This window comes from Salmo trutta, chromosome 15, assembly GCF_901001165.1.
Source record: "Salmo trutta chromosome 15, fSalTru1.1, whole genome shotgun sequence".
In the NCBI taxonomy this organism is placed as follows: Eukaryota; Metazoa; Chordata; class Actinopteri; order Salmoniformes; family Salmonidae; genus Salmo; species Salmo trutta.
The window spans coordinates 34,560,621-34,586,685 of NC_042971.1; the positions used below are offsets into that span (position 1 = coordinate 34,560,621).

The 26,065-nt window shown below is 43.8% G+C and overlaps 1 protein-coding gene across 1 annotated transcript in view; it reads left to right on the forward strand.

The window, feature by feature from the left end:
- The window catches only part of med13a (mediator complex subunit 13a), a 121,498-nt gene that overhangs the window by 162 nt on the left and 95,271 nt on the right, over window positions 1–26,065 (forward strand). The window contains exons 1-2 of the mRNA XM_029691161.1: window positions 1–451; window positions 8,302–8,536. The exon at window positions 1–451 is cut by the window's left edge and continues 162 nt beyond it. Coding sequence (XP_029547021.1) covers window positions 386–451; window positions 8,302–8,536 — 301 coding nt within the window. The 5' untranslated portion in view covers window positions 1–385. The remainder of the gene's footprint in view (window positions 452–8,301; window positions 8,537–26,065) is intronic.

Genomic DNA, 26,065 nt, shown 5'->3' on the forward strand with positions numbered 1-26,065 from the left:
TCGTTTTTAGATTGATTTTGATGGTGATGGAGGAGTAGAGTAACGTTTTTAGCAAAAACCGTTTTAAGCTAAGGGGGAGGGGGATAGTTGCTTCTTTGCTCTCCTTTTCTTTTTGTTTTAAGAGCATTTTTCGCTACATTTAAATGTTTTATTTCATGTGTATTCGAGAGGTCGATAGAGAGGTTGTGGAGGAGATATTTTGACAGCTTTTATTTTAGGGCGGACAATAGCATTCGAAGGGTTGTTGAATAACATTCTCCAGCCAATTGTTTAAAAATAATTATCGTTTATTACCTTATTATACATCTTGCAAAATACATTTGAAAATCTGTCTTTATTTTCTCGGGAACTGAAATGATGGAATGTTCGATCTCGCTGTGAAAGGATGAGTTCTTGTTTTGTACCAAACGGGGCCAGCTTGGAGGATTGCCACTCCAATCTATTCTGTCTGGTAAGAGATTTAAAACTAAAGGAAAAGCAGCCATTTTTAACTAGCTGAAAAGAGCGAGCTAACGTTAGTAGCCACAGCAATGGAAAAGCAGGCAGGGCCTGTCGAGCACTGCAATTCAAACATCATTCACTAAGGCAATGTTTATTTGCATACTTTGAAGTTGTGCAAGATTAAAGAATAATAGTGTTATCTGTCACTTGCAGCTGCATGCATGCTGTTTGCCATCACACATTTTCAGTTTGATCATATCCAATGCATTCCAGCCCTGAGAGTTTTAGGCAAAAAAAGTGCAACTAATGTAACGTGTGGTGATGATAAACATCCTAGCTACCTAGCTATCTACAGCAACGTTGAATATCATGCATGATTACATTTTTGTCTAGTTGTTTACTTGGTTGAATTAACGTTCCATATCATTATGCTTTTTATCGCATGCATTGTGTATCTTATTTATGTGACCTTAAAATAAACCCAAGCAGTTGTCTAGCCTGCTAACTAGCTTGCAATGTTGTTCATTTGCACAAATAGCAAACGAGCTAAATGGAAGAAACATGTGGCATTTGATCATGGAAAGTAAAGGCTCGTGAACATTGGCTTCTAATTTCAACTTCCATGTTCCATCGTGTTGTTGTTGTCAGTGGGCCAATGTAGTTGTGACGATACATTGATTGCTACATTGTTTCTTTTAAGTAGCCAATGAAGAGCCTAGCTACTGATAAATTGTAGCGTATTTGCGGACTTATACTTTTCCTTTGAAGTTGTCAAGTTTGCTTTCCAATCATTTGTTGTTTACATTCTTGGCTCGTGCTCACCTAAAAGAGCTGAAATATTAAGAGACAGCCAATGTACTCTTGGATATTGTTCGTGCATCTCTTTAGAATGTAGTACTTACATCCCGTCTGGCAAGTTTTCAAGTTGAATACATTTTTCATGACATATTAATGCAATTCACTGTTTTGTTTTATATCTGTGTATTTATTTGTATGTCTTAGTTCTCATAGTGCTGATTGATACTGTTGCTAGTCAGTCGTAAAACAATTGAATGATATAGCTATCAAAAATGCACAACCAAAAGTACATAATATACTCAAGGAAAAAGCTCAGACGTTCCGTCTTGTCCCTCGCACTCCTACTACAAGCTAGACCAATCTATGAACTTCTCAGTAGTGCGCCAACTATATGTTTCCAGCAATGCATAGCATTTTTTTCTGTACAGTATGTACTGTATGACAGAGATGAACAATTCCCCTTCATGAAGGTTAAATAGATAAATATTGATGGACTTGAATCGTCCTTTTCCAAAGCATTTGACAGTAAAGCTGAATGAACAGGACAGGCTAGTAGTGAATGACTAGTTGCTGTATTGCAATAGTTGGGAGACATTTTACTGCAGACTGAGATGAGCATGAGACCAGTGCTGCTGTTTGCGGTCCTGTATGACTCACACTCTGAACAGGCATTGTGGTTTTAGGCTGAAAGAATGCAGTGAACACAGCTTGGCACTTTTCCCATAGCTAATGGTTCTCATGAGTCTTATTGCAATGTTTTTTAAAATGTATAATTCTCGTTTGTTTTTTAAGTTAAGCGGCTTTTGCTTGCAAATTTCTGGGTGGTGAAGTTTGTTTGTAGATGAATTGGTATGTGTTATAGCACATTATTTTCATAAATCAATAGTCACGTCACAACGGCCCTGCTAGACTCTTTTGTCAGGATAAGTTTTCAGCCTTGAGTAGAAGATAGTTATTGTGACGCTCATTTTGGGCCAGGCAGGATTGAAAAAGACACTGCAACAGTGACAAAAGCCTGTGCTGGTGGAAATGCTGTAGACCGAGTGGATTTGCATTTCTCCAGAGTTTTCCAAGATGCAAACAGACTAGTTTCATGTTTTGCAGTGGGAGGGTGAGACCGTGACACAGAGAGATGCTAGTAGTGGTGGTGGGGTGTCTATCTGTCTGCTCGGGGATGGTTTGAGCAACTTCACCTGTTGCTTGTCTCTGATTCAGAAAATTCGGAAAACTTTAATGTCCTAGAGGAAATTCATTTAGCAGCAGTCAAAGTACATACAGACAAGATCACATTCAAATGTAAAACACAACAACAGAAAAAAACAACAGATATGTACTTGCTGGGATATGTATTGTGATTCTCATGATTCTAAATATATTGAGATTTGATGCTCCAAACATCTTTCTCGCTATATGTCTGCTGCAGAGAGACGAGAGAGCATGAGAAACGCGTTTTGATCAGTCAGGGCAATATATACAAAAGTTCTGAAAACATGCTGGCTCACTATTTACAAAGAAGATGGAGAACAAGCTTTGTGATGAAAAATACCGGAGTTTTGCCGCACGTACAGTCTACTAGTGGTAGCTAATGCTACCTGCAGTAGCAAAACACTTTTTACAAATCGATACTTGGAGTCAAATATTTATATAATATTGTCCAAAATTAAAAATGCGATATGTAACTGTATCGATTTCTTCCCCTATCACTAATATATACAGAATATTTACAAAAAGTTGGCAGGATAGTGCAAAGGTTTGCATGTCAAAATCTTTAGTGCTTAAAGTGCATGTAAGTCCAACATCTTAATTTGAACTATTGAAAATCGAATAATGAAGTAAGCTTTATGCAATATCTTTTTGAGTGCGAACTCATTACACCTTTTTGCTGATTTGAGCTATTGCACTTGGAATAAAGCGGCTATAGGGGAATCTGAAGTCGCTGGGAGGGAGAATGGCAGGAAGGGAAAGCAAGGGAAAGGAAGGCAGCTGTTGGCACTTAGTGTGTTCCACAATGGGACCTGGAGTTCTGAGCTGTGAGAGGGAAGGTGAGCATCTGACGAAAGGAGGGGTCGTAACCCGCAAATCCCAGACAGATTTTACATCAACTTTCTGAGTCCGTCAAATGGCTTTGCCCTCAGATTCCCCTATAGCCGCTATGGGAGTTTGGCCTGAAGGCCTCAGCATCTGAAAAAGGAATCTTAACTCGTACCCGGTTCTTGCACTTCTGGTGGGAGGACATTTTGCATACACAGTTGTCTACATACCTGAGCATTATACTAACACTCATGTCAGTTTGAAGGAAGCACACAGGTTTCTCTGACACATTCAGACTGTAACTCAGATGTTGATTTTAAAAAGATAGATTGATTGATTGACTGCAGAAGGCACACAGACTTTTGCTGGCGCAATCTGCCTCTGGAAGATTGCCAGATAACATTAGCAGAGAATAATAGCCTAGTTTATGGATTGAAAGCTTGGACTTGATCTTTGACAGGGAGAGCCTAACATTGACGGAAAAAACATAAAAACAATTCAGAGCTGTAATCAAAAGAATGGATTGTGCGATGAAAATGCATTTCTGAAGAAGAATAAGTAAGACGGGCATATATGCAGGCTTACAGTCCAAGCGCCACCCGTTTCAGAAACAGTCAGTTTCTATAATTGCAGACGATCTGGTTTCACACAGTTTTTCCCCTCCCTTTTCTTTCCTTGCAGCACAGATGTTTCTCTGCAAGATGCAGGTGTCAGGTAGTTCCTCACACCACTATGTCTGCCACCATGAGAGAGAGAGGGCTTGGTGGATGAAGTTTCTGAAACAGAAACTGCAGCAACAGTAGTAGTATACTGGTGAAAGGAATAAGCTGTACAGCTGTACAGTAGCGCATACTTGATGAACCGGTAGGCTATAGGCCTATATGATAAATTAATATGGGCTTGTGAATGATGTCTTGACTGGAACAGCGTTTGAATGCCCTTGAGCAAAATTCCTGATGTGAGATATTTCCTATGATGTTGCTTGATGAATTGGTAATGCATGAAGAAGCTGGGAGTTGGTGTGCCTGCCAATCACAATAAATCCTAGCAATGAAAAACATGTAGGAACACGTGGGAAAGAGTAGTGTTGAGGAAAGTCTTTTTTTTTGTAGTCATATCTTATAAATTTGATAGATTGTGGCACTAAACTCAACAGCCCATGAGCTTTCAATATTTGGTATAAAATCTCTTTAAAAAAATCTATATTTTGTAGTTACAGTTGCTCATCATATTCTAGTTAGATCATTGTAGTGTTTTGATATCTGTAGCATTCTGACTGGCCACTGTCGGCCAGCGTATGGTCTTCCTGGCTGCCATGTTATAATGGATAACTAACTTGTTGTTGTGATCCACACCACAGAGCGCTCTGTTTTGACAACACCACCCCCCACCACTAATCTCCCAGTTTATAGCCGTCTAGGCTAGGCTAAAGACTAGTGATCTCCCAGTTTATAGCCGTCTAGGCTAGGCTAAAGACTAGTGATCTCTCAGTTTATACCCGTCTAGGCTAAAGACTAGTGATCTCCCAGTTTATAGCCGTCTAGGCTAAAGACTAGTGCGCCACTACCACAACCAGGCTTAATCATTCGCTCATGCTCGTAGTGTTTACATTGATTTAAATTTACCCGCCAATTTAATTGTAATTGTCTATTTCTAACAAAGTGAAAGTGACAGTTTGTCAACTTGAATATATCACCTGGCAGCGGAAAATAGCCCGTCTCAAGAATCTGTAGTAGGCCCAGTTCATGCAAATCAGTTGTCTGCCGTGCTGCAAGGATAGATAGATAGGTTGTGATGGTAGTGTTGGTCTTTGCGGTGTTTCAGTGTATGACATGGGCACTGAGTGTAAGCCTAAAACACTGGAAGGCATGATGTATTCGGAGGTGGGTGGTGTGTGTGAGAGACAGTGTATGGCCTCAGTGTAGGACATGGACACAGGAAGCGCTGACTGGTTGTACGTAAAATAAAATACATTTTTATTGGTTACATACCCATGGTTATCAGATGTTAATGCGAGTATAGTAAAATGCTTGTGCTTCTAGTTCCGACAGTGCAGTAATATCTAACAGGTAATCTAACAAAATCGCAACGACTACCTTATACACACAAATGTAAAGGGATGAATAAGAATATGTACATATAAATATATGGATGAGCGATGACCGTACGGCATAGGCAAGATGCAGTAGATGGTATAGAATACAGTATATACATATGAGATGAGAAATGTAGGATATGTAAACGTTATTAAAGTGGCGTTATTTAAAGTGGCTAGTGATACCTTTATTAAATCCATTTATAAAAGTGGCCAGAGATTTGAGTCTGTATGTTGGCAGCAGCCTCTATGTTAGTGATTGCTGTTTAACAGTCTGATGGCCTTGAGATAGAAGCTGTTCAGTCTCTCGGTCCCAGCTTTGATGCACCTGTACTGACCTCACCTTCTGGATGGTAGCGGGGTGAACAGGCAGTGGCTCGGGTGGTTGTTGTCCTTGATTATCTTTTTGGCCTTCCTGTGACATTGGGTGCTGTAAGTGTCCTAGAGGGCAGGTAGTTTGCCCTGTGCGTTGTACAGACCGCACTACCCTCTGGAGAGCTTGCAGTTGTGGACGGAGCAGTTGCCGTACCAGGCGGTGATACAGCCCAACAGGACGCTCTCGATTGTGTATCTGTAAAAGTTTGTGAGTGTTTTAGTTGACAAGCAACATTTTTTCAGCCTCCTGAGGTTGAAGAGGCGCTGTTGCGCCTTCTTCAATACGCTGTCTGTGTGGGTGGACCATTTCAGTTTGTCCGTGATGTGTACGCCGAGAAACTGAAAACGTTCCACCTTTTCCACTACTGTTCCGTCGATGTGGATGGGGGGGGTGCTCCCTCTGCTGTTTCCTGAAGTCCACGATTATCTCCTTTGTTTTGTTGACGTTGAGTGAGAGGTTATTTTCCTGACACCACACTCTGAGTGCCCTCACCTCCTCCCTGTAGGCCGTCTCATTGTTGTTGGTAATACAGCCTACCACTGTAGTGTCGTCTGCAAACTTGATGATTGAGTTGGAGGCGTGCATGGCCACGCAGTCATGGGTGAACAGGGAGTACAGGAGAGGGCTGAGAACGCACCCTTGTGGGGCCCCAGTGTTGAGGATCAGCGGGGTGGAGATGTTGTTTCCTACCTTCACCACCTGGGGGCGGCCCGTCAGAAAGTCCAGGACCCAGTTGCACAGGGTGGAGTCAAGACCCAGAATCTCGAGCTTAATGACGGGTTTTGCGGGTACTATGGTGTTAAATGCTGTACGTAGGGCCTGCTTTCTGATGAGCCTCAGCCAGCCGCCAGGGGTAGGCAGGCAGCTGTAGCAGTGGAGCGTAATGTTCCTGGTTTAACACTTCATAACCCTGTAGTACTCTGTGCTGCTGCTAGTGATTTACAACCAATGAATTTCTCTGAGTTGTGTTCCCCCTCTCTATAAAAGCCGGACAATGTTGGCTTATATAGAGCACACTCCCCAAAGCACTCATCATTAAAAAGGATTAAGGTGGTCAGAGCCCATTTACAAGCATTAGGGAGGTTTTGTTATTAGAGCATTGAACATGTTGTTCATGTTGTTCATGTTGTTCATGTTGAGATTGAAAGCACCTGAAGCTAAAGTGCACACAATTGGAACAAAAACAAGCCAAGGCTTTTTTTGCTGCTTCTCTCTTGAGCCACGATTCTTTCTGTTTATAATGAAGCCTTTCCTCTTGTTACCTCTTGTTTCCTATCTATCTATCTATCTATCTATCTATCTATCTATCTATCTATCTATCTATCTATCTATCTATCTATCTATCTATCTATCTATCTATCTATCTATCTATCTATCTATCTATCTATCTATCTATCATCTCAATCCAACACTCTACGTCTTCCTTTATCTCTCTCCTTCTGCTATCTCTCCTCTGTCCATATTGTTATCTTCTTATCCTCCTCCCTCTGCCTCTATCTCTGTCTCTTTCTCCTCGCTCTCTCTCTGTTTTCCCATCTCCCTTTCCTCTATCTCTCTTTGTTTTTCTATTCCTGTGGCTGCCTGCCTGTGTGTCTCCTTGTCATAAGTGTTCCTCCTGATGAGGCGGAGGCTCCATAAAGGAGAATGAATGCTTTTGCTTTTTAAACGTTTACTGTAACACTAGAAGTCCTGGCCTCTTTGGCCTTCAGGCCAATAAGGACTCATTTTGACTTAACATTCTAACAGTCTAATAAATACACTGAGTATGCCAAACATTAGGAACAACTTCCTAATATTGCGTTGCACCCCCCTCTTTTGCCCTCAGAACAGCCTCAATGGACCATTCTTGATACACCAGGAAACTGTTGAGCATGAAAAAATCAGCAGTGTTGCAGTTCTTGACACAAACCGGTGCGCCTGGCACCCACTACCATACCCCATTCAAAGGCACTTAAATCTTTTGTCTTGCCCATTCAACCTTTGAATGGCACAAATCCATGTCTCAATTGTCTCAATCTACACTGATTGAAGTGTATTTAACAAGTAACATTAATAAGGGATCATAGCTTTCTGTTGCCGATTGTTCACCTGTGGAGCGCATTGAATAGTGGTTGTTCTTGGAAAAAGTGATATTTTGAAATAGAGCTCATCTCTTCAATTTTGATAGATATTTGGCAATGTTAAGTGTTTTGGAAACCTCAGAATCTGCACTTTCTGATACTATATAGAAGCATCTTACCTGCATGTGACAATGTAGGAGGATTTCAAAAAAGTCACTTTTTGGCGCCCCACTGAAAAAATGACATTTCCTCTTAAAACATTTCCTCTTAAAACTTCCTCTTAAAACTCTGTTCGTGATCTCGAAATTCTAACAATATACAGTACGTGTGTTAAATATATGGAGGGGGCAATTTCAAAATGATCCCCATGACCTTTCTAGTGTTAAAATGTTTACCCACGGGTACCTGGCTCCTGTGGCAGTGGCTGACTCTCTCCCTCCCTCCCTCCCTCCCTCCCTCCCTCCCTCCCCTCCCTCCCTCCCTCCCTCCCTCCCTCCCAGGCTGATCTGACTGGGATCAAATGGAAGCGGTACGTGTGGCAGGGCCCCACCTCTGCGCCGATCCTCTTCCCGGTGACCGAGGAGGACCCCATCCTGTGCAGCTTCAGCCGCTGCCTCAAGGCGGACGTGCTGAGTGTGTGGCGGCGGAGCCAGCGGCCCGGACGTAGGGAGCTCTGGCTGTTCTGGTGGGGGGACGACCCTAACTTCGCAGAGCTGATCCATCACGAACTTACAGGTGAGACAGGATAGAGGGAGTGGGTGCACGTACACACACAGACACACACTCACGCTAACCTGAATAGAATACCTGCCATGGTCCAATAACTTGAAACAGCAGTACTAAGCATGTGTGATGGCTTTGGCTTATAATTTAAAAAATGTAATTAGATGTATTTTTTAAATTTTTATTAGCCACAGATGTAATTGCAGGATATAGTGATATTCTTCAGTTCTGAACTCCAACAGCGCAGGTCAAAAAGAGAAGTGAATGAAACAATAATACAAATAATAATAATAATAATATATACATATTTACAACTGTAACAATTATAAATGTCCATTGGGGGGTGGGGGCAGGATAAATGTCCGTGGGGGGGAGTAGCAGGGGGGAAGTGACAGGTGAATGAAACAATAATACAAATAAGACTGAAGAATACAGTCCAAGCAACGGCCCACTCAGACCACGTTTAAGATTGCCTTTGCTGCTCACAAGAGATAAATGAGGGATTCATGTTTCTTTCAATTAACCTTTTTATGCATTCATCGAAGGTTACAGAGCTGGTTAAATGGGTGATTATTGTAAAAGATCATGAAAAGGAGCCTCTTGAGTGCTGCAGACCTCAGAGCAATACCTAAGCCTGTGGTGATAATGATGATAGTTAAAGGGCTGGTTGTATAATGTCAAATATTACAAGGTTCAGGGCAGGGGTTGAATGTCAGGCTGACTGACGCTGTGAACTCTGGGGAGATCAATTCACTGTGAGAGCTTAGAAGGTGATAGTGTTAACCAGATAGCTCCCTTAGTTTCCCCCTCATCCCCTAAATGACAAGCAGCCAGCCTGGCAGAGAACAGCCTTCACCTGCAGGTCAACTCCCACTGTTTGGAGCAAACACTCACTACTGCCACCGTAGTTATTTCTTTCTGCGTGTGTGTGTGTGTGCACGCACTGTCTGCCTTATCGTGGCATCTAAGCGCCTTCTGCCCTCCAGCACACGATAAAGCAGCGCCCTGCACTTTGTGTCGCCGAGGCAATATCAGAAAGCTTATCGCATCTTCCCATTTAAAAAGGAGGATAGAAAAGAGGGTGGGGGGGAATGGATCCCTCCTCTCATGACTTCTGTGAAATGTTTTATATGCAGGAGCAACGATGCAGAAACGAGCCTAACACATCATGGAGGTCTGGCCTGGTGCTCTCTCTCTTTTCCCTCCTCCCTCCATCCTCTCACATTTCCTTCTTTCTACAGCAACAGTGGTTGATGGACAGAGACCATCTTTATTCATGCTCTCTGGCTGGGAGATTGAACTCCTGAGTCTGAGCCATGACACACACACCTGCACACAGACACACAGCCGGCCCGTGGCCCTCCTTCATTATGACATGTTGTGCTTGAAGTGGGCTGGAAGTGGAAGCTAAATGGCGTGATGGCAGCCAATCCAGCCCTGGTGGGCTCCGGTAATAACCTGCAGGGCTGGAGCATTAAATGAACTGTGTATGTGTGTGGACAGCAGTGGGATGGAGCCTCTCCTTGGCGTGCTGGCAGTGAAAGTGTGAAGCAACACAGAAGATGGTGACAACGTGTGTGTTTTAGTGGCGGCGATCGGGCTGGCTTTTCCATCGGCAGTCATTTGGAATTCAGCCATTGTCAGCTGCTTAACACCTTGCCCTTTTTCCTCCGTGCAAGTGGCTGATGGGTTTGCCCTTTTCCTCAGTCAAACCGTCCAAGTCAAATTGGGGTAATCCCTGGAAATGTTAAGCACTTTTTTGTTTGTCATTTTTTTAACCCCCCTTTTTGCAATGTTGGTGGTAAACATGAAAATCTGTTATATTCTTTCATGTCGGCAGCAGAAATGGTGGCGGCTCATTTTCCCCTTCCACGCTCATTAGATTAATGGCCTGAGAAAGTCTTTTAATTTTGAGCAAGTGCCATTTCTGTGTAAACAGTGGGCCAGTAATCCCTTTGAGAGAGAGAGAGAGAGAAGGGGGGGGCAGACTGCTAGCTAGGCCCTGCACTATTCTCCCCATGTCGGAGGGGGACAAGTTACTCTGTTAGCCTATTCTTTATCAGGACATTTGAGAAAACCAATTCTAATCTTCCTGTGGCCATGCACAAAAAATTATTCTGAGCAAGCGAACGGACGCGATTGCAAAATTAAACTGCTTGCATAGGGTTTTATCCTCATGCAAATACCCTCCTCCCCCCGGCAGCCCTAGAAGCCGGTGGGGGAGTCGCTCTCCTATCCAGGGGCATCCTCCACAGATAAATGCCAGCAGGGTTTCTTCCCGCCCTCAAAGAACGACTGATCTTTTTTGCATAGAAATTAGGACCAGAGGTCTGTCTGTCTGAGAGGGTAATTGTTTGGTGGTGAATTTCTCCCTGGTTCCTGGGCCTGCTACTTGTGTGCCCCCTTTCCCTCCCTCCATCTCTCCCTTCATCCCTCCCTCCATCTCTCCCTTCATCCCTCCCTCCATCTCTCCCTTCATCCCTCCCTCCATCTCTCCCTTCATCCCTCCCTCCATCTCTCCCTTCATCCCTCCCTCCATCTCTCCCTTCATCCCTCCCTCCTGCTCTGCCAGGCCCAAGTGGGCCTGCCTCCTATGGCAGTCACTCCCTCTCTCGCTTTCTTTTTCTTCATCTCTCCCTCCCTCTCTCTCCCCTGGGCATTACCAGCCCTCCCTACCTGTTCCCTCCCTCTGCTCCAGCCTCCACTCAGCCGCAGGTGACTCCAAGGCTGCAGACTGCAAGCTGCAGGCTCCACTTTGCAATCATGGCTCCCAGCCAGTCAGTTCCCCGTCTTTCTGATGAAATTGAAAAAGTTTCTCAAGCAGATGAAGCCCGGAAACAAAAGTTAAAAAAACTAAAAAACTTCTGGTTTAGTATCAGTTTGATTCAACCTTTTCAAGTGTTTACTCTTGTGGCTGTTATGGAACCATACACACTATCAGCCCCTCTATATTGCAGTTGGACTGCGGGCCTCTTTACGCTACACTAGTTTGATGACGCATACTAGTTCCAGGACACACATTTTTTTGCAAGTGTGCAATGTGGTTTAGATGAGAAGCTCCTGTATAGTTTGAATCGCTGTCCTTATTTTGTTTGTCTGTAATATGGTATTTACGGAATGCTAGTAGCTGTACACACACAACGCAGGAATGTGGCTTTGGCCACACCACATCCAAGGCTAATGTAAGGATATTGTAAACAGAAAGATGCAAATCGGATGTTGAAGAGAGATAGATCTTACTACACATTTTACTAATGTAAAACAGCCTAATATGAGCTTGCTGTGTGGGGGTTTAACGGGAACGAAAGAGAGTTGTCTGTTGTGCAGAGCAGGATCTCTTATCAGCCCAGTCATCTCCATTGTGCTCCCTGGGGTGCCACAACTGAGCAGCACACGCATTCATTTATTACTGCATGTTGGGTCAGATCTCTAGAGAGGAGGGAGGGAGGGAGGAAAGAGGAGTGCACTTGTCTTTCAATGGTCCCTCTGCTGTTTAACGGATGGACAACTATGTTGTTTTGGAGGTTTGTTCTGAGGGGAAGGAGATGTGCTTAATTTAGCTTCTCTTTGAAGGGTTTTATTTTAGTATGGATGTGTGTGGCACTAATAATCTGCTGGCAAAGCTCTGCTCTTGTTAGTTTTTGTTGGCTCTCCCAAAGTCTTTACACATTTCCAGGCCTGCCCATTCTTTACTATTCAGAACAGCTCTGATGTGCACCTCTCAGGGCAGCGCCAAGCTCCAAAGGGCATATTTCAGTACACTGGAGGAGCAGAGCAAGCCAGTTTTCCTTTTTGTCTGCAGGTCAGGTCTTTGTTTCTCTTCCTTGCCCTGACACCTGTGAAGATGGCTGCCCCTCAGATTGAATGAGGCGTCTGGTGAAAATCCATCCATCCTGTGGGAAAGAGTAAAATATTGAATGCATATATTGTTGTTTTTGTCAGCCTCTTTCGGTTCAATGTGGATGTCGATTAAGGCAGCCCTCCGCACCTCTCTGATTCAGGGGTTGAGTTAAGTGCAGAAGACACATTTCAGTTGAATGCATTCAGTTGTAAAACTGACTAGGTATCCCCTTTCCTTTCCCTTTCCGACCGACTCCAAAACTATCTCTAGGAGCACATCTTGATTGTGCCAGTTGCTCAAGGACGTGTGATTAAAACACAATTTATATGCCGCGGACCTAGTTTACTGTGTGTTCTTTTTTATTGTCTTTTTCTGCTTATGAAAAATGGCAATATTCACAGGTGAAGTGTTTTAATTTGAGTGGGAAGGGCTGAAATAGGCTTGACATGTGCACACACACATACGCACATACATACACACACATACACACACACACATACACACACACACATACACTACCGTTCAAAAGTTTGGGGTCACTTAGAAATGTCCTTGTTTTTGAAAGAAAAATATATAATTTGTCCATCAAATAACATCAAATTGATCAGAAATACAGTGTAGACATTGTTAATGTTGTAAATGACTATTGTAGCTGGAAACAGCTGTGTTTTAATGGAATATCTACAGTGGGGGAAAAAAGTATTTGATCCCCTGCTGATTTTGTACGTTTGCCCACTGACAAAGAAAGGATCAGTCCATAATTTTAATAGTAGGTTTATTTGAACAGTGAGAGACAGAATAACAACAAAAACATCCAGAAAAACGCATGTCAAAAATTTTATAAATTGATTTGCATTTTGATGAGGGAAATAAGTATTTGCCCCCCTCTCAATCAGAAAGATTTCTGGCTCCCAGGTGTCTTTTATACAGGTAACAAGCTGAGATTAGGAACACACTCTTAAAGGGAGTGCTCCTAACCGCAGCTTGTTACCTGTATAAAAGACACCTGTCCACAGAAGCAATCAATCAATCAGATTCCAAACTCTCCACCATGGCCAAGACCAAAGAGCTCTCCAAGGATGTCAGGGACAAGATTGTAGACCTACACAAGGCTGGAATGGGCTACAAGACCATCGCCAAGCAGCTTGGTGAGAAGGTGACAACATTTGGTGTGATTATTCGCAGATGGAAGAAACATAAAAGAACTGTCAATATCCCTCGGCCTGGGGCTCAATGCAAGATCTCACCTCGTGGAGTTGCAATGATCATGAGAACGGTGAGGAATCAGCCCAGAACTACACGGGAGGATCTTGTCAATGATCTCAAGGCAGCTGGGACCATTGTCACCAAGAACACAATTGGTAACACACTACGCCATGAAGGACTGAAATCCTGCAGCGCCCACAAGGTCCCCCTGCTCAAGAATACATATATATGCCCGTCTGAAGTTTGCCAATGAACATCTGAATGACTCAGAGGACAACGGGTGAAAGTGTTGTGGTCAGATGAGACCAAAATGGAGCTCTTTGACATCAACTCAACTCGCCGTGTTTGGAGGAAGAGGAATGCTGCCTATGACCCCAAGAACACCATCTCCACCGTCAAACATGGAGGTGGAAACATTATGCTTTGGGGGTGTTTTTCTGCTAAGGGGACAGGACAACGTCCCCGCATCAAAGGGACGATGGACGGGGCCATGCACCGTCAAATCTTGGGTGAGAACCTCCTTCCCTCAGGCAGGGCATTGAAAATGGGTCGTGGATGGGTATTCCAGCATGACAATGACCCAAAACACACGGCCAAGGCAACAAAGGAGTGGCTCAAGAAGAAGCACATTGAGGTCCTGGAGTGGCCTAGCCAGTCTCCAGACCTTAATCCCATAGAAAATCTGTGGAAGGAGCTGAAGGTTCAAGTTGCCAAACGTCAGCCTCGAAACCTTAATGACTTGGAGAAGATCTGCAAAGAGGAGTGGGACAAAATCCCTCCTGAGATGTGTGCAAACCTGGTGGCCAACTACAAGAAACGTCTGACCTCTGTGATTGCCAACACGGGTTTTGCCACCAAGTACTAAGTCATGTTTTGCATAGGGGTCAAATACTTATTTCCCTCATTAAAATGCAAATAATTTTATAACATTTTTGACATGCTTTTTTCTGGATATTTTTGTTGTTATTCTGTCTCTCACTGTTCAAATAAACCTACTAGTAAAATTATAGACTGATCATTTCTTTGTAAGTTGGCAAACGTACAAAATCAGCAGGGGATCAAATACTTTCCCCCCCTCACTGTACATAGGCGTACAGAGACCCATTATCAACAAACATCACTCCTGTGTTCCAATGGCACGTTGTGTTAGCTAATCCAAGTTTATCATTTTAAAAGGCTAATTGATCATTAAAACACCCTTTTGCAATTATGTTAGCACAGCTGAAAACTGTTGTACTCATTAAAGAAGCAATAAAACCGGCCTTCTTTAGACTAGTTGAGTATCTGGATCATAAGCATTTGTGGGTACGATTACAGGCTCAAAATGGCCAGAAACAAAGAACTTTCTTCTGAAACTCGTCAGTCTATTTTTGTTCTGAGAAATGAAGGCTATTCCATGCGAGAAATGGCCAAGATGCTGAAGATATTGTACAGCGATGTGTACTACTCCCTTCACAGAACAGCTCAAACTGTCTCTAATCAGAATAGAAAGAGAAGTGGGAGGCCATGGTGCACAACTGAGCAAGAGGACAAGTACATTACGGAGTCTAGTTTGAGAAACAGACGCCTCACAAGTCCTCACCTTGCAGCTTCATTAAATAGTACCTGCAAAACACCAGTCTCAACGTCAACAGTGAAGAGGCGACTCCGGGATGCTGGCCTTCTAGGCAGAGTTTCTCTGTCTAGTGTCTGTGTTTTTGCCCATCTTAATCTTTTATTTTTATTGGCCAGTCTGAGAGATGGCTTTTTCTTTGCAACTCTTCCTAGAAGGCCAGCATCCCGGAGTCGCCTCTTCACTGTTGACGTTGAGAGGTTGAGACGTTTTGCGGGTACTACATTTTAGCTTCAAGACAAAAACACAGAGGTACTGCTAGCTAAAGCTAACAACCTGTCTTCATCAAGTAATGTTAGCCTATCAAAGATGAACGATTACCCCTCTAATACAAATTTAAAATTACAGTAGGCCTACCTTACAAACAGTACAACAACCCATGCTTCATCTTTATCAATATCATGCAGATCATTAGGCTACATCTGGTAAAAGCAAATTGTGCCTGAAAACGTGGATATAATTCACCGGGGAGTTGAGATGTTGAGCTGTTTAATTTAAAAGCCCATTCCCACCATGCAAAAATAAATTGCATATAGATCATACATATAGGTTATGTTTCTTCATTTGTAGCATTGTGTGGCAATTCGCACAGCAGGGCCGCCGACAAAACGTGTGGCGCGCTGGCATTTGCCTAAATACACAAGGGACAAAGTACTATTTTTTAGACTGATTCGCTTCATGATTTGTTTGACAGGATTTTTACGTTTTCATCCTCCCTAGGGCCAGGGGTTTTTCCAGGATTCTTTTTGACCATATGACCTGATTAGACATTTTTTATTCCTGGAGTTTTACCTAGATTAGCCTGCCAGATCACGAAAAACTCTGGGCCCCCAACTTCAGAATGTAACGGGCTGTTACAGAAATTTCAGATAAAACAATTTAATCTCTTTCAAAAACATTGCTCTGCTTTTACCATTTATACTGTGGGAGTGTTGAGCTTGACGAGACGGTTCTGTTTACGCTGACGTGCTCGGAGGGGGGCAACTGTCGGGCGAGTATCATGCGCGACACAACAGCATTTCCCTTTGCTATCATGAATGTGAAAACGGTCTAAGACTTCACTTGACAAGTGCAACTGCCTTAATAGTGTCAGTTTTCCTCCTTCTGGATATAACTGATAAACATTACATGATTAAGTGAGATGGAGTAGTTCAGGCTTATCTCAACACATATCCAAAAGGCTTTGTATTGTTATCTGGCCACACCTGGGGAAAAACATGAGTGTTTGCCCACCCAGATGTCCTGCATACAATTTGAACACAACCAAGCTGTAACCGCTCTCAATTACGTTAAGCTTGCTTGAGGTTGTTTGGATTAAGGTTGGTTGTGGTTGCAGCAGCACTGTAGCGGCAGGGCTGTTGATGTGGATCTAAGATAATTGGTGAGCAATATTCCCTATTAACCCAGGCTAAAGATTCTGAGCGCTTCGGTTTGACCCTGTTCTCTGTGTCAGCCGCGAAAGGCTTCTGAGATAAGTAAATGGATAAATCTACTCGACTGGCTTGTAGTTGACTTTTTAGAGACAGGGGGGTTGATGCCTTTTGTGCTTTGGGATCCATTTTCCAGGGCTAATCTCCTGAATGTGACCCCCTCCCCTTCCCCTTCCCTCCCTGTTCTCTGATGGCTGGCTGGGGGGCTGTGGGCCTGGTGCAGTGCATCACAGATGAGGATGGGGACTGGGAGGAATGCGGCCACATGGCTCTACAGTGCGACCATTTTACTTGCATATGCGCCAAAATATTTTGCTGTGCAACCTGGAATTTTTTATTTAGGAGCACTAGTGCGCCTAGAAAAATGTAGGATTCTAGCTTTTAATATCTGAAATATGTTTTATTGTGCTCCTAAATTTCTTTGTGTTCTCCAACATTTTCAACTTAGGCACACGAGTGCTCCTTTTAAATAAAGCTCCGGCTCTGGGTGCCTGGGTGCTAGGCGGGCAGGTGCGCTCTCTCCCCTTACTCTGCTCTTGAAATGTTCATTCATTAGTAATAGAGACTTTGTGGAGCAAGCAGCACCACTACTGGTCCATCTCTCTCGGCTGCTGCGTATGGATGGGAAGAGTGGGAAGGAAAGAAGGAGGGGGGAAGAGAGACAGAGAAAGAGGGGGGAAAAGCTCCTCTCTAGCCTGGATGGGAAAATCCCCCGGAGCCCTGTGGATCACAAGACATTCATCTTGGTGTTTAATGAGCTACCGACTGCAGCTTTAATTACCAGAGCATAGACACCTGTGACTGGAGGGACTGACCACCTCCAAAACCATGCCCTCTTACATTCACCTCTTAGCACAAACAAACACTGCTGGAATGGGCCCACAAACACCTGTGTGTGTGTGTGTTTACAGTTAGTGCATTCATCTTAAGATAGCTAAGTGGGACAAACATATCACTGGCATAGAAAGGACATTTTTCAGTAGAGTCAAAGCTAGAAGGGGGGGGGGGGATTTAAGATATTGTTCGAAGAGGTAGGGTTTCAGATGTTTTTGGAAGATGGGCAGCTGTCCTAGCTTCAGGGGGAACCTGGTTCCACCATTGGGGTACCAGGACAGAGAAGAGCTTTAACTGGGCTGAGCGGGAGCTGCCCTCCCGTAGGGGTGGGAGGGCCAAGAGACCTGAGGTGGCAGATGGAGAGCTCGGGTTGGGGTGTAGGGTTAGCCTGAAGGTAGGGAGGGGCAGTTCCTCTTGCTGTTCTGTAGGTTAGCACCATGGTCTTGTAGTGTATGCAAGCTTTGACTGTAAGCCAGTGGAGTGTGCAGAGGAGCGGGGTGTCATGAGAGAACATGGGAAGGTTGAAAACCAGACGGGCTTCAGCATTCTGGATAAGTTGCAGGGTTTTGATGGCACAAGCGGTGAGTCCAGCCAAAAGCGAGTTGCAGTAGTCCAGACGGGAGAGGACAAGGACCTGGATTAGGATCTCGCCTCTTCCTGTGTGAGGTAGGGTTGTACTGCGGATGTTGTAGAGCATGAACCTGCAGGAGCGGGTCACTGCTTTGATGTTTGCAGAGAATGATAGGGTGTTATCCAGGGTCACTCCAAGGTTCTTTGCACTCTGGTAGGGCGACACTGGAGTTGTCAACCATGATGGAGAGGTCTTTGAGGGGGCAGGCCTTCCCTGGGAGGAAGAGCAGTTCCGTTGAGGTTAAGCTTGAGGTGGTGGGCCAACCTCCAAGTTGAGATATCTGCCAGGCACGCAGAGATGCGTGTCACCACCTGGGTGTCAGAAGGGGGGGAAGGAGAAAAGTAGTTGAGTGTCATCAGCATAGCAATGATAGGAGAGACCATGTGAGGATATGACGGAGCCGAGTGACTTGGTGTATAGAGAGAAGAGGAAAGGTCACCTGGTAGGAGCGGCCTGACAGGTAGGATGCAATCAAAGAGTGTGCAGAACCTGAGACGCCCAGCCCTGAGAGGGTGGAGAGGAGGGTCTGATGGTTCACGGTGTCGAAGGTGGCGGATAGATCTACGAGGATGAGAACCGAGGAGAGAGATTCAGCTTTGGCAGTGCGGAGAGCCTCCGTGACACAGAGAAGAGCAGTCTCGGTTGAGTGACCTGTCTTGAAGCCTGACTGGTTAGGGTCAAGAAGATCATTCTGAGAGAGCTAACGAGAGAGTTGATCAGAGACAGCACACTCAAGTGTTTTGCAAAGAAAAGAAAGAAGGGATACAGGTCTCGGGTCAGAGGGGACACAGCCAGTGGTCAAGGATGAGTTGATGAGGAATGGGAGGTCTCCAGAGAGGTCTGGAGAAGGGAGGAGGGGTTGGGGTCGAGCGGGTAGGTTGTCGGGGCAGCCAGACCTCACTAGTCACAGGATGTCATCTGGAGAGCGAGGAGAGAACGAGGTCAAGGCGTAGGGTAGTTCTATTTGAGTGAGACCAGTGGACTCAGTAGGCTGAGTGAATGAGGAGCGGATATCGTCAACCTTTTTTCCAAAGTGGTTGACAAAGTCATCCGCTGATCTGTTGGAGGATTATTTATTTTATTTTATTTAACTAGGCAAGTCAGTTAAGAAGTAAATTCTTATTTACAATGACGGCCTACACAGGCCAAACCTGGACGACACTGGGCCAATTGTGCGCCACCCTATGGGAATCCCAATCACGGCGGTTGTGATACAGCCTGGATTCGAACCAGGGTATCTGGAGTGACGCCTCTAGGAGGAAGGAGAAGGTGGAAAATAGTTTCCTTGGGTTAGAGACAGAAGCTTGAAATGTAGAGTGGTAGAAAGTGGCTTTAGCAGGGGATACAGAGGAAGAGAATGTAAAGAGGAGGGAGTGGAAGGATGATAGGTCCTCCAGAATTGTAGTTTTCCTAAATGTTTGCTCAGCTGCCCACATCCCTGTTCCGTATATTGGTATCTTGTGTCACCAGGCTCTTGGAGAGATCTCATACACTGGTGTCAGGGAGGTGTGTGCTGGTTATCGGTAGGGCTGTGACACTACCAGTAACTCTTTGGTCCTTTAAAAATCTGCTGTATGTAAAATATTGGGTGCTATAGCTTGGAAAATACTTAATGATGTTTGTTTCCAACATTAAGGCTGTTTTACTAAAGAAGTTAAAGCCGCTTTGTGTGTTGTTTCCTTGCAACGATACTAACGAGTATTACGATACTGGTATCGTTCTGGCTCTAGTGGTCGGCGCAGTGTGAGGGGAGTATGCGATTTGGGAGCTTCTTCTGAGAAGTCTCTGCTCTGTAGTGTGATCCTGTCTATGCCTGTGAAAGATTACTGCCTGCTAGGTCAGCTCATCTGGGCCACCTCCGCCAAACGGGAGAGGGAGGGAGACATAAACCTGAATCTGAGCCAGGCTACTGTGTGTCTCTCTCTGCCTCTCTTTCTGTCTCTGGTCTCTCTCTGGTCTCTCTCTCCCTCTCTTTCTCTCTCTCCCTCGCTCTCTGGTCTTTCTCTCTTTCCCCCTCTCTCTGGTCTCTCTCTCTGGTTTCTCTCTCTCTCTTGCCGGCCAACCACACGCCAGTTAGCAACCTCCCACCTCACACAACAGCCAATTAACAGGCTGGAAGTAAGAGCCATGGAGTTAATTGGCGGTGCATTGACCTATTAGCTGTTAATCTGACCGGGACCGCTCCTCCTATTTTGATATGGAGACAAATTTCACACATTGAAAACAATGTTGTTTTGTTTGGGTGAAACTGCTTATTTTAATTTGACAGTCTGTATTTCAAATGAGAAGAAGAGGCACTTTCCACATTGAGTGGAATGTTATAAGGGGTGGCCATTCAACATATAAGTTACTTGCTGCAGAGAAAAAAGGAGACAGGCCATCTTTTGTCCCTCCTTTGTCAGGGAAGAATGCTTTCTAATGGGTTGCTCTAAGGACTGTGGGAACTGTGTGTAAAAGTACCACTCTCCTTCCACACCAGTCAGTGGAAACAGGTTGCCCCCTCCCTGGCTCTTATTGTGTCGGCTGCTTGCCTGCCTGTCGGGTATAGTCTTGAGACAATTCAAACGTTTCCTCTCTGTGATAACTTACTAGCTGCAGCTCTCTCTTTCTGCCCTGCGCCACTGCTACACCCCTCAGTCACTCCTTCTCCTTTTTCCCTCCAACTGAGGATGGACTGGCTGTCATTCACTCTCCTCTCATGGCCACACCCACTTCCCAGGTTGTTGTTAAAATTCAAGTTTTAGTGTTGTTTCTATTTGTTTTTGTTGGTTACGTTTTTTGACTTATATCAATAGTAGGTTTGGTCTGTGCACCTCTTTGTTTGTGTGTGTGTCTCTGACTGTGTCCAGAAAGAGTATTGCTCCTGTTCTCTTGGCTGTGGTGGACTATGAGAGACATAAGGTCGTTAGGAACGCTTGATGCAAACCAGATGCCTGTTTGCTTCTCTTCAACGCTAGAGGAAAATACTAGAGAGGGGGGAGAGAGGGGGAGGGAGAGAGAGGCAGATGTGATCCTGACAGAGTAAAGCAGATGTGATATCTGTTTATGTAAATTAAGGTTTAGACGTTTCCCGTCATTTACGCAGGGGCTATTTTCTTCTTTTGTAAAAAAAATGGATCGAGAAAAGGAATGCAAATTGGCCACAGAAGAAATGGCAACTTAGCTTTCGGTTCTTCATCAGCCTCTTGCTGTTTTATTGACAGATCTTTTTCCCCTCTCTTCACCTACTCCTACGCACTCTAACCCCATATGTGTTATTAGTAACAGTGAGTGGGGATCTGCCTATATTCAGTCAGGCCAGCATGGCTTTGCAATGGGATGATTCCCATGTTATCTTCTATAATCTACTGGTGTTGTTGTCAAGAACCAGCTGTCCAGGCTGGCTGGCTGCTTACTTGTTGTCATGAAATTGTGAACTTTGGACTGCCATGTCAGAGGGGGGTCGGTCGGCCGAGGCCTCAATGTTAAATGCTTATGAACAAACAGACGTAGAGAACAAGGGCTCCTGTCAGCCTACTGCACAGAATACCAGGGCAGCGCTCATTTTAGCTTGGAATACTATATATGGAGGGATGCCTGAGTTCCTCCTCCTACAGTTTCTGTTGTTTCCTCTACAGTGTTTCAAAGATAAGACATGTCAGTGTCTAAACACACACTTTTTGCTGGAAACCCACTCTTCTCAGCACACAGCTTAGGGCTTTTTGGCTGAATCTGAGATAGGTTTAGAAGCTGGCTCAGTGTCCTGAGGGGCTAAGGAAAGGCATCTGAAAGAGGGGTGAAGGGGAGTTGAGGAATGGGGGATGTTTTGTAGTAGCTGGAAGGAGGGAGACTAGAGGTATGAAGAACATGGTCAAGCTCTCTCCAGGGTGGACGGACAGCTTTTTTCTTTTAGCATTGGGCAACCGAGTTAAAATGTCAGGCCTTTTTAAGTTTTTCTGGCGGCTGTTTACAAGTGCACCTGTGAAATGTAGCAGGCCCTCTACTTAAAGCCCTGAAAAATATATGAGCCCAGATCCTCTTAAACAAGCTGTTCAGCACTCACTGCTCTGCTTTGCCAAGGGCAAAAGGGCTTATTTTACTGTTGCTATGGGGGGCAAAGAAATCACAGTTTAAATTCCTTTTTCAGTGGCAGAGAGACGTAATCATTGATGTACCTTTATGTCTGTGTAGACTTTCTCCTCACCTAACTAAACTAATCTCTGTCTCCACAATGTAGGCCTAACACATTTTCATTTACCTGAAGTTTATAGCTGCACAGTTCGGTAGCTAGCTCAGAACTGAGTCTCGCCACAATAAGGAACAACATCTTGTCAAATAAGATACAGGGGATCATGTCTCGTGGTCATGTCTGGTGTTTATTTCTCGGTGCTGCACGGTGTTGCACACGGGGACAGAGGTTTGCTGGAGACATGTTTGAAAGGAGCTTAAGTGCTCTAAGATGTCTCACAGTGGCTGTTAGTGAGATTAGCAGAGCATCCAGGCCACAGCCGCTCATGATCCAGAAACAAACACCACTATCAAAGTCGGGTAGTAAAGACACTGCTAGCCTGCTCTGTTTGTGCGATCTTGCCAAATCCTATGGTCACTGTCAAGACGGAACAAACTGGTCCGGGACCAGGATAGGGAAACTGCCTTCTTGTGTGGTATTCTATGCAGCAGCAGGCAGGAGCCCTTGTTCTCTAAGTCATCACGTGACAATGACCATAGGAGTTGACCAGACAGAGCAAACCAATCAGAGGCTAAGACAGTGCACCTGGAGCTTCTATCTATCTATCTATAGACACACCTACTAATTCCAGGGTTTTTCTTTATTTGTACTATTTTCTACATTGTAGAGTAATAGTGAAGACATCAAAAGTATGAAATAATACATGGAATCATGTAGTAACCAAAAAAGTGTTCAACAAATCACAATATATTTTATATTTGAGATTCTTTAAAGTAGCCACCCTTTGCCTTGATGACAGCTTTGCACACGCTTGACATTCTCTTAACCAGCTTCATGAGGTAGTCACCTGGAATGCATTTCAATTAACCTCTTAGGGCTAGGGGGCAGTATTTACACGGCCGGATAAAAAACATACCCGATTTAATCTGGTTACTACTCCTACCCAGTAACTAGAATATGCATATACTTATTAGATATGGATAGAAAACACCCTAACGTTTCTAAAACTGTTTGAATGGTGTCTGTGAGTATAACAGAACTCATATGGCAGGCAAAAACCTGAGAGATTCCTTTACAGGAAGTGGCCTGTCTGACCATTTATTGGCTTTCTTTGACATCTCTTTCCAAAACAAAGGATCTCTGCGGTAACGTGACACTTCCCACGGCTCCCATAGGCTCTCAGAGCCCGGGAAAAAGCTGAATGTCGTCATTGCAGCCCCAGGCTGAAACACATGATCGCCTTTGTCAAGTGGCCGATCAGTAGACAATGGGCATTAGGCGCGTGCACTGGTCGCCCCCGTCTTTCTTTTTTTTCCTCTATTTAGCTAAACGCATATTCCCGGTCGGAATATTATCGCTTTTTTACGAGATAAATTGCATAAAAATTGATTTTAAACAGCGGTTGACATGCTTCGAAGTACGGTAATGGAATATTTTGAATATTTTTGTCACGAAATGCGCCATGCTCGTGACCCTTATTTACCATTTCGGATAGTGTCGTGAACGCACGAACAAAACGCCGCTGTTTGGATATAACAATGGATTATTTGGGACCAAACCAACATTTGTTATTGAAGTAGAAGTCCTGGGAGTGCATTCTGACGAAGAACAGCAAAGGTAATAACATTTTTGTTATAGTAAATCTGATTTTGGTGAAGGCTAAACTTGCTGGGTGTCTAAATAGCTAGCCCGTGATGGCTGGGCTATGTACTTAGAATATTGCAAAATGTGCTTTCACCAAAAAGCTATTTTAAAATCGGACATATCGAGTGCATAGAGGAGTTCTGTATCTATAATTCTTAAAATAATTGATATGCTTTTTGTGAACGTTTATCGTGAGTAATTTAGTAAATTGTTAGTAAATTCCCCGGAAGTTTGCGGGGGGTATGCTAGTTCTGAACGTCACATGCTAATGTAAAAAGCTGGTTTTTGATATAAATATGAACTTGATTGAACAAAACATGCATGTATTGTATAACATAATGTCCTAGGTGTGTCATCTGATGAAGATCATCAAAGGTTAGTGCTGCATTTAGCTGTCTTCTGGGTTTTTGTGACATTATATGCTAGCTTGAAAAATGGGTGTATGATTATTTCTGGCTGGGTACTCTGCTGACATAATCTAATGTTTTGCTTTCGTTGTAAAGCCTTTTTGAAATCGGACAGTGTGGTTAGATTAACGAGAGTCTTGTCTTTAAATAGCTGTAAAATAGTCATATGTTTGAGAAATTGAAGTAATAGCATTTCTAAGGTATTTGAAAATCGCGCCACAGGATTCAACTGGCTGTTACGTAGGTGGGACGATTTGGTGCCACCTGCCCTAGAGAGGTTAACAGGTGTGCCTTGTTAAAAGTTCATTTGTGGAATTTCTTTCCTTCTGAATGTGTTTATGCCAAACAGTTGTGTTGTGACAAGGTAGGGTTGGTATACAGAAGATATCCCTATTTTGTAAAAGACCTAGTCCATATTATGGGAAGAACAGCTCAAATAAGCAAAGAGAAATGACAGTCCATCATTACTTTGAGACATGAAGGTCAGCCAATCTGGAACATTTCAAGGACTTTGAACGTTTCTTCAAGTGCAGTGGCAAAAACCATCAAGCGCTATGATGAAACTGGCTCTCATGAGGACCGCCACAGGAAAGGAAGACCCAGAGTTACCTCTGCTGCAGAGGATAAGTTAATTAGAGTTAACTGCACCTCAGATTTCAGCCCAAATATATGATTCACAGAGTTCAAGTAACAGACACATCTCAACATCAACTGTTCAGAGGAGACTGCGGGAATCAGGCCTTCATGGTTGAATTGCTGCAAAGAAACCACTTGCTGCAAAGAAACCACTACTAAAAGACAACAATAATAAGAAGAGACTTGCTTGGGCCAAGAAACACGAGCAATGGACATTACACTTGTGGAAATCTGTCCTTTGGTCTGATGAGTCCAAATCTCCAGGCTGTGTAAGGGCTATTTAACCAAGAAGGAGAGTGATGGAGTGCTGCATCAGATGACCTGGCCTCCACAATCACCCGACCTCAACCCAATTGAGATGGTTTGGGATGAGTTGGACTGCAGAGTAAAGAAAAAGTAACCAACAAGTGCTCAGCATATGTGGGAACTGCTTCAAGACTGTTGGAAAAGCATTCCTCGTGAAGCTGGTTGAGAGAATGCCAAGAGTGTGCAAAGCTGACATCAAGGCAAAGGGTGGCTACTTTGAAGAATCTCAAATATAAAATATATTTTGATTTGTTTAACACTTTTTTGGTAACTACATGATTCCATATGTGTTATTTCATAGTTGTGATGTCTTCACTATTATTCTACATTGTAGAAAATAGTAAAAATAAAGAAAAACCCTTGAATGAGTAGCTGTTCAAACTTTGTACTGGTACTGTATCTAGCCAGCCTGCAGTAGCGCTTTCACTTGACTCCTCTAACTGGGTACAGACACACTTCAGGCATGAATGGAAACTTGTGGTGAAATATAGCTGCTCTGTCTGTTTTCTGTGTGCTGCAGAGAAAATGACTTGCATTGTGTTTAATATTGTATTTGTCATGAAGGAAAACAAAAACTCACACCGAATACAAACATACACATACAGTTGAAGTCTGAAGTTTAGCCAAGTACATTTTAACTCAGTTTTTCACAATTCCTGACATTTAATCAGAGTAAAAAGTCTTAGGTCACCATTTTATTTTAAGAATGTGAAATGTCAGAATAATAATAGAGAGAATTATTTATTTCAGCTTTTATTTCTTTCATCACGTTCCCAGTGAGTCAGAAGTTTACATACAATCAATTAGTATTTGGTAGCATTGCCTT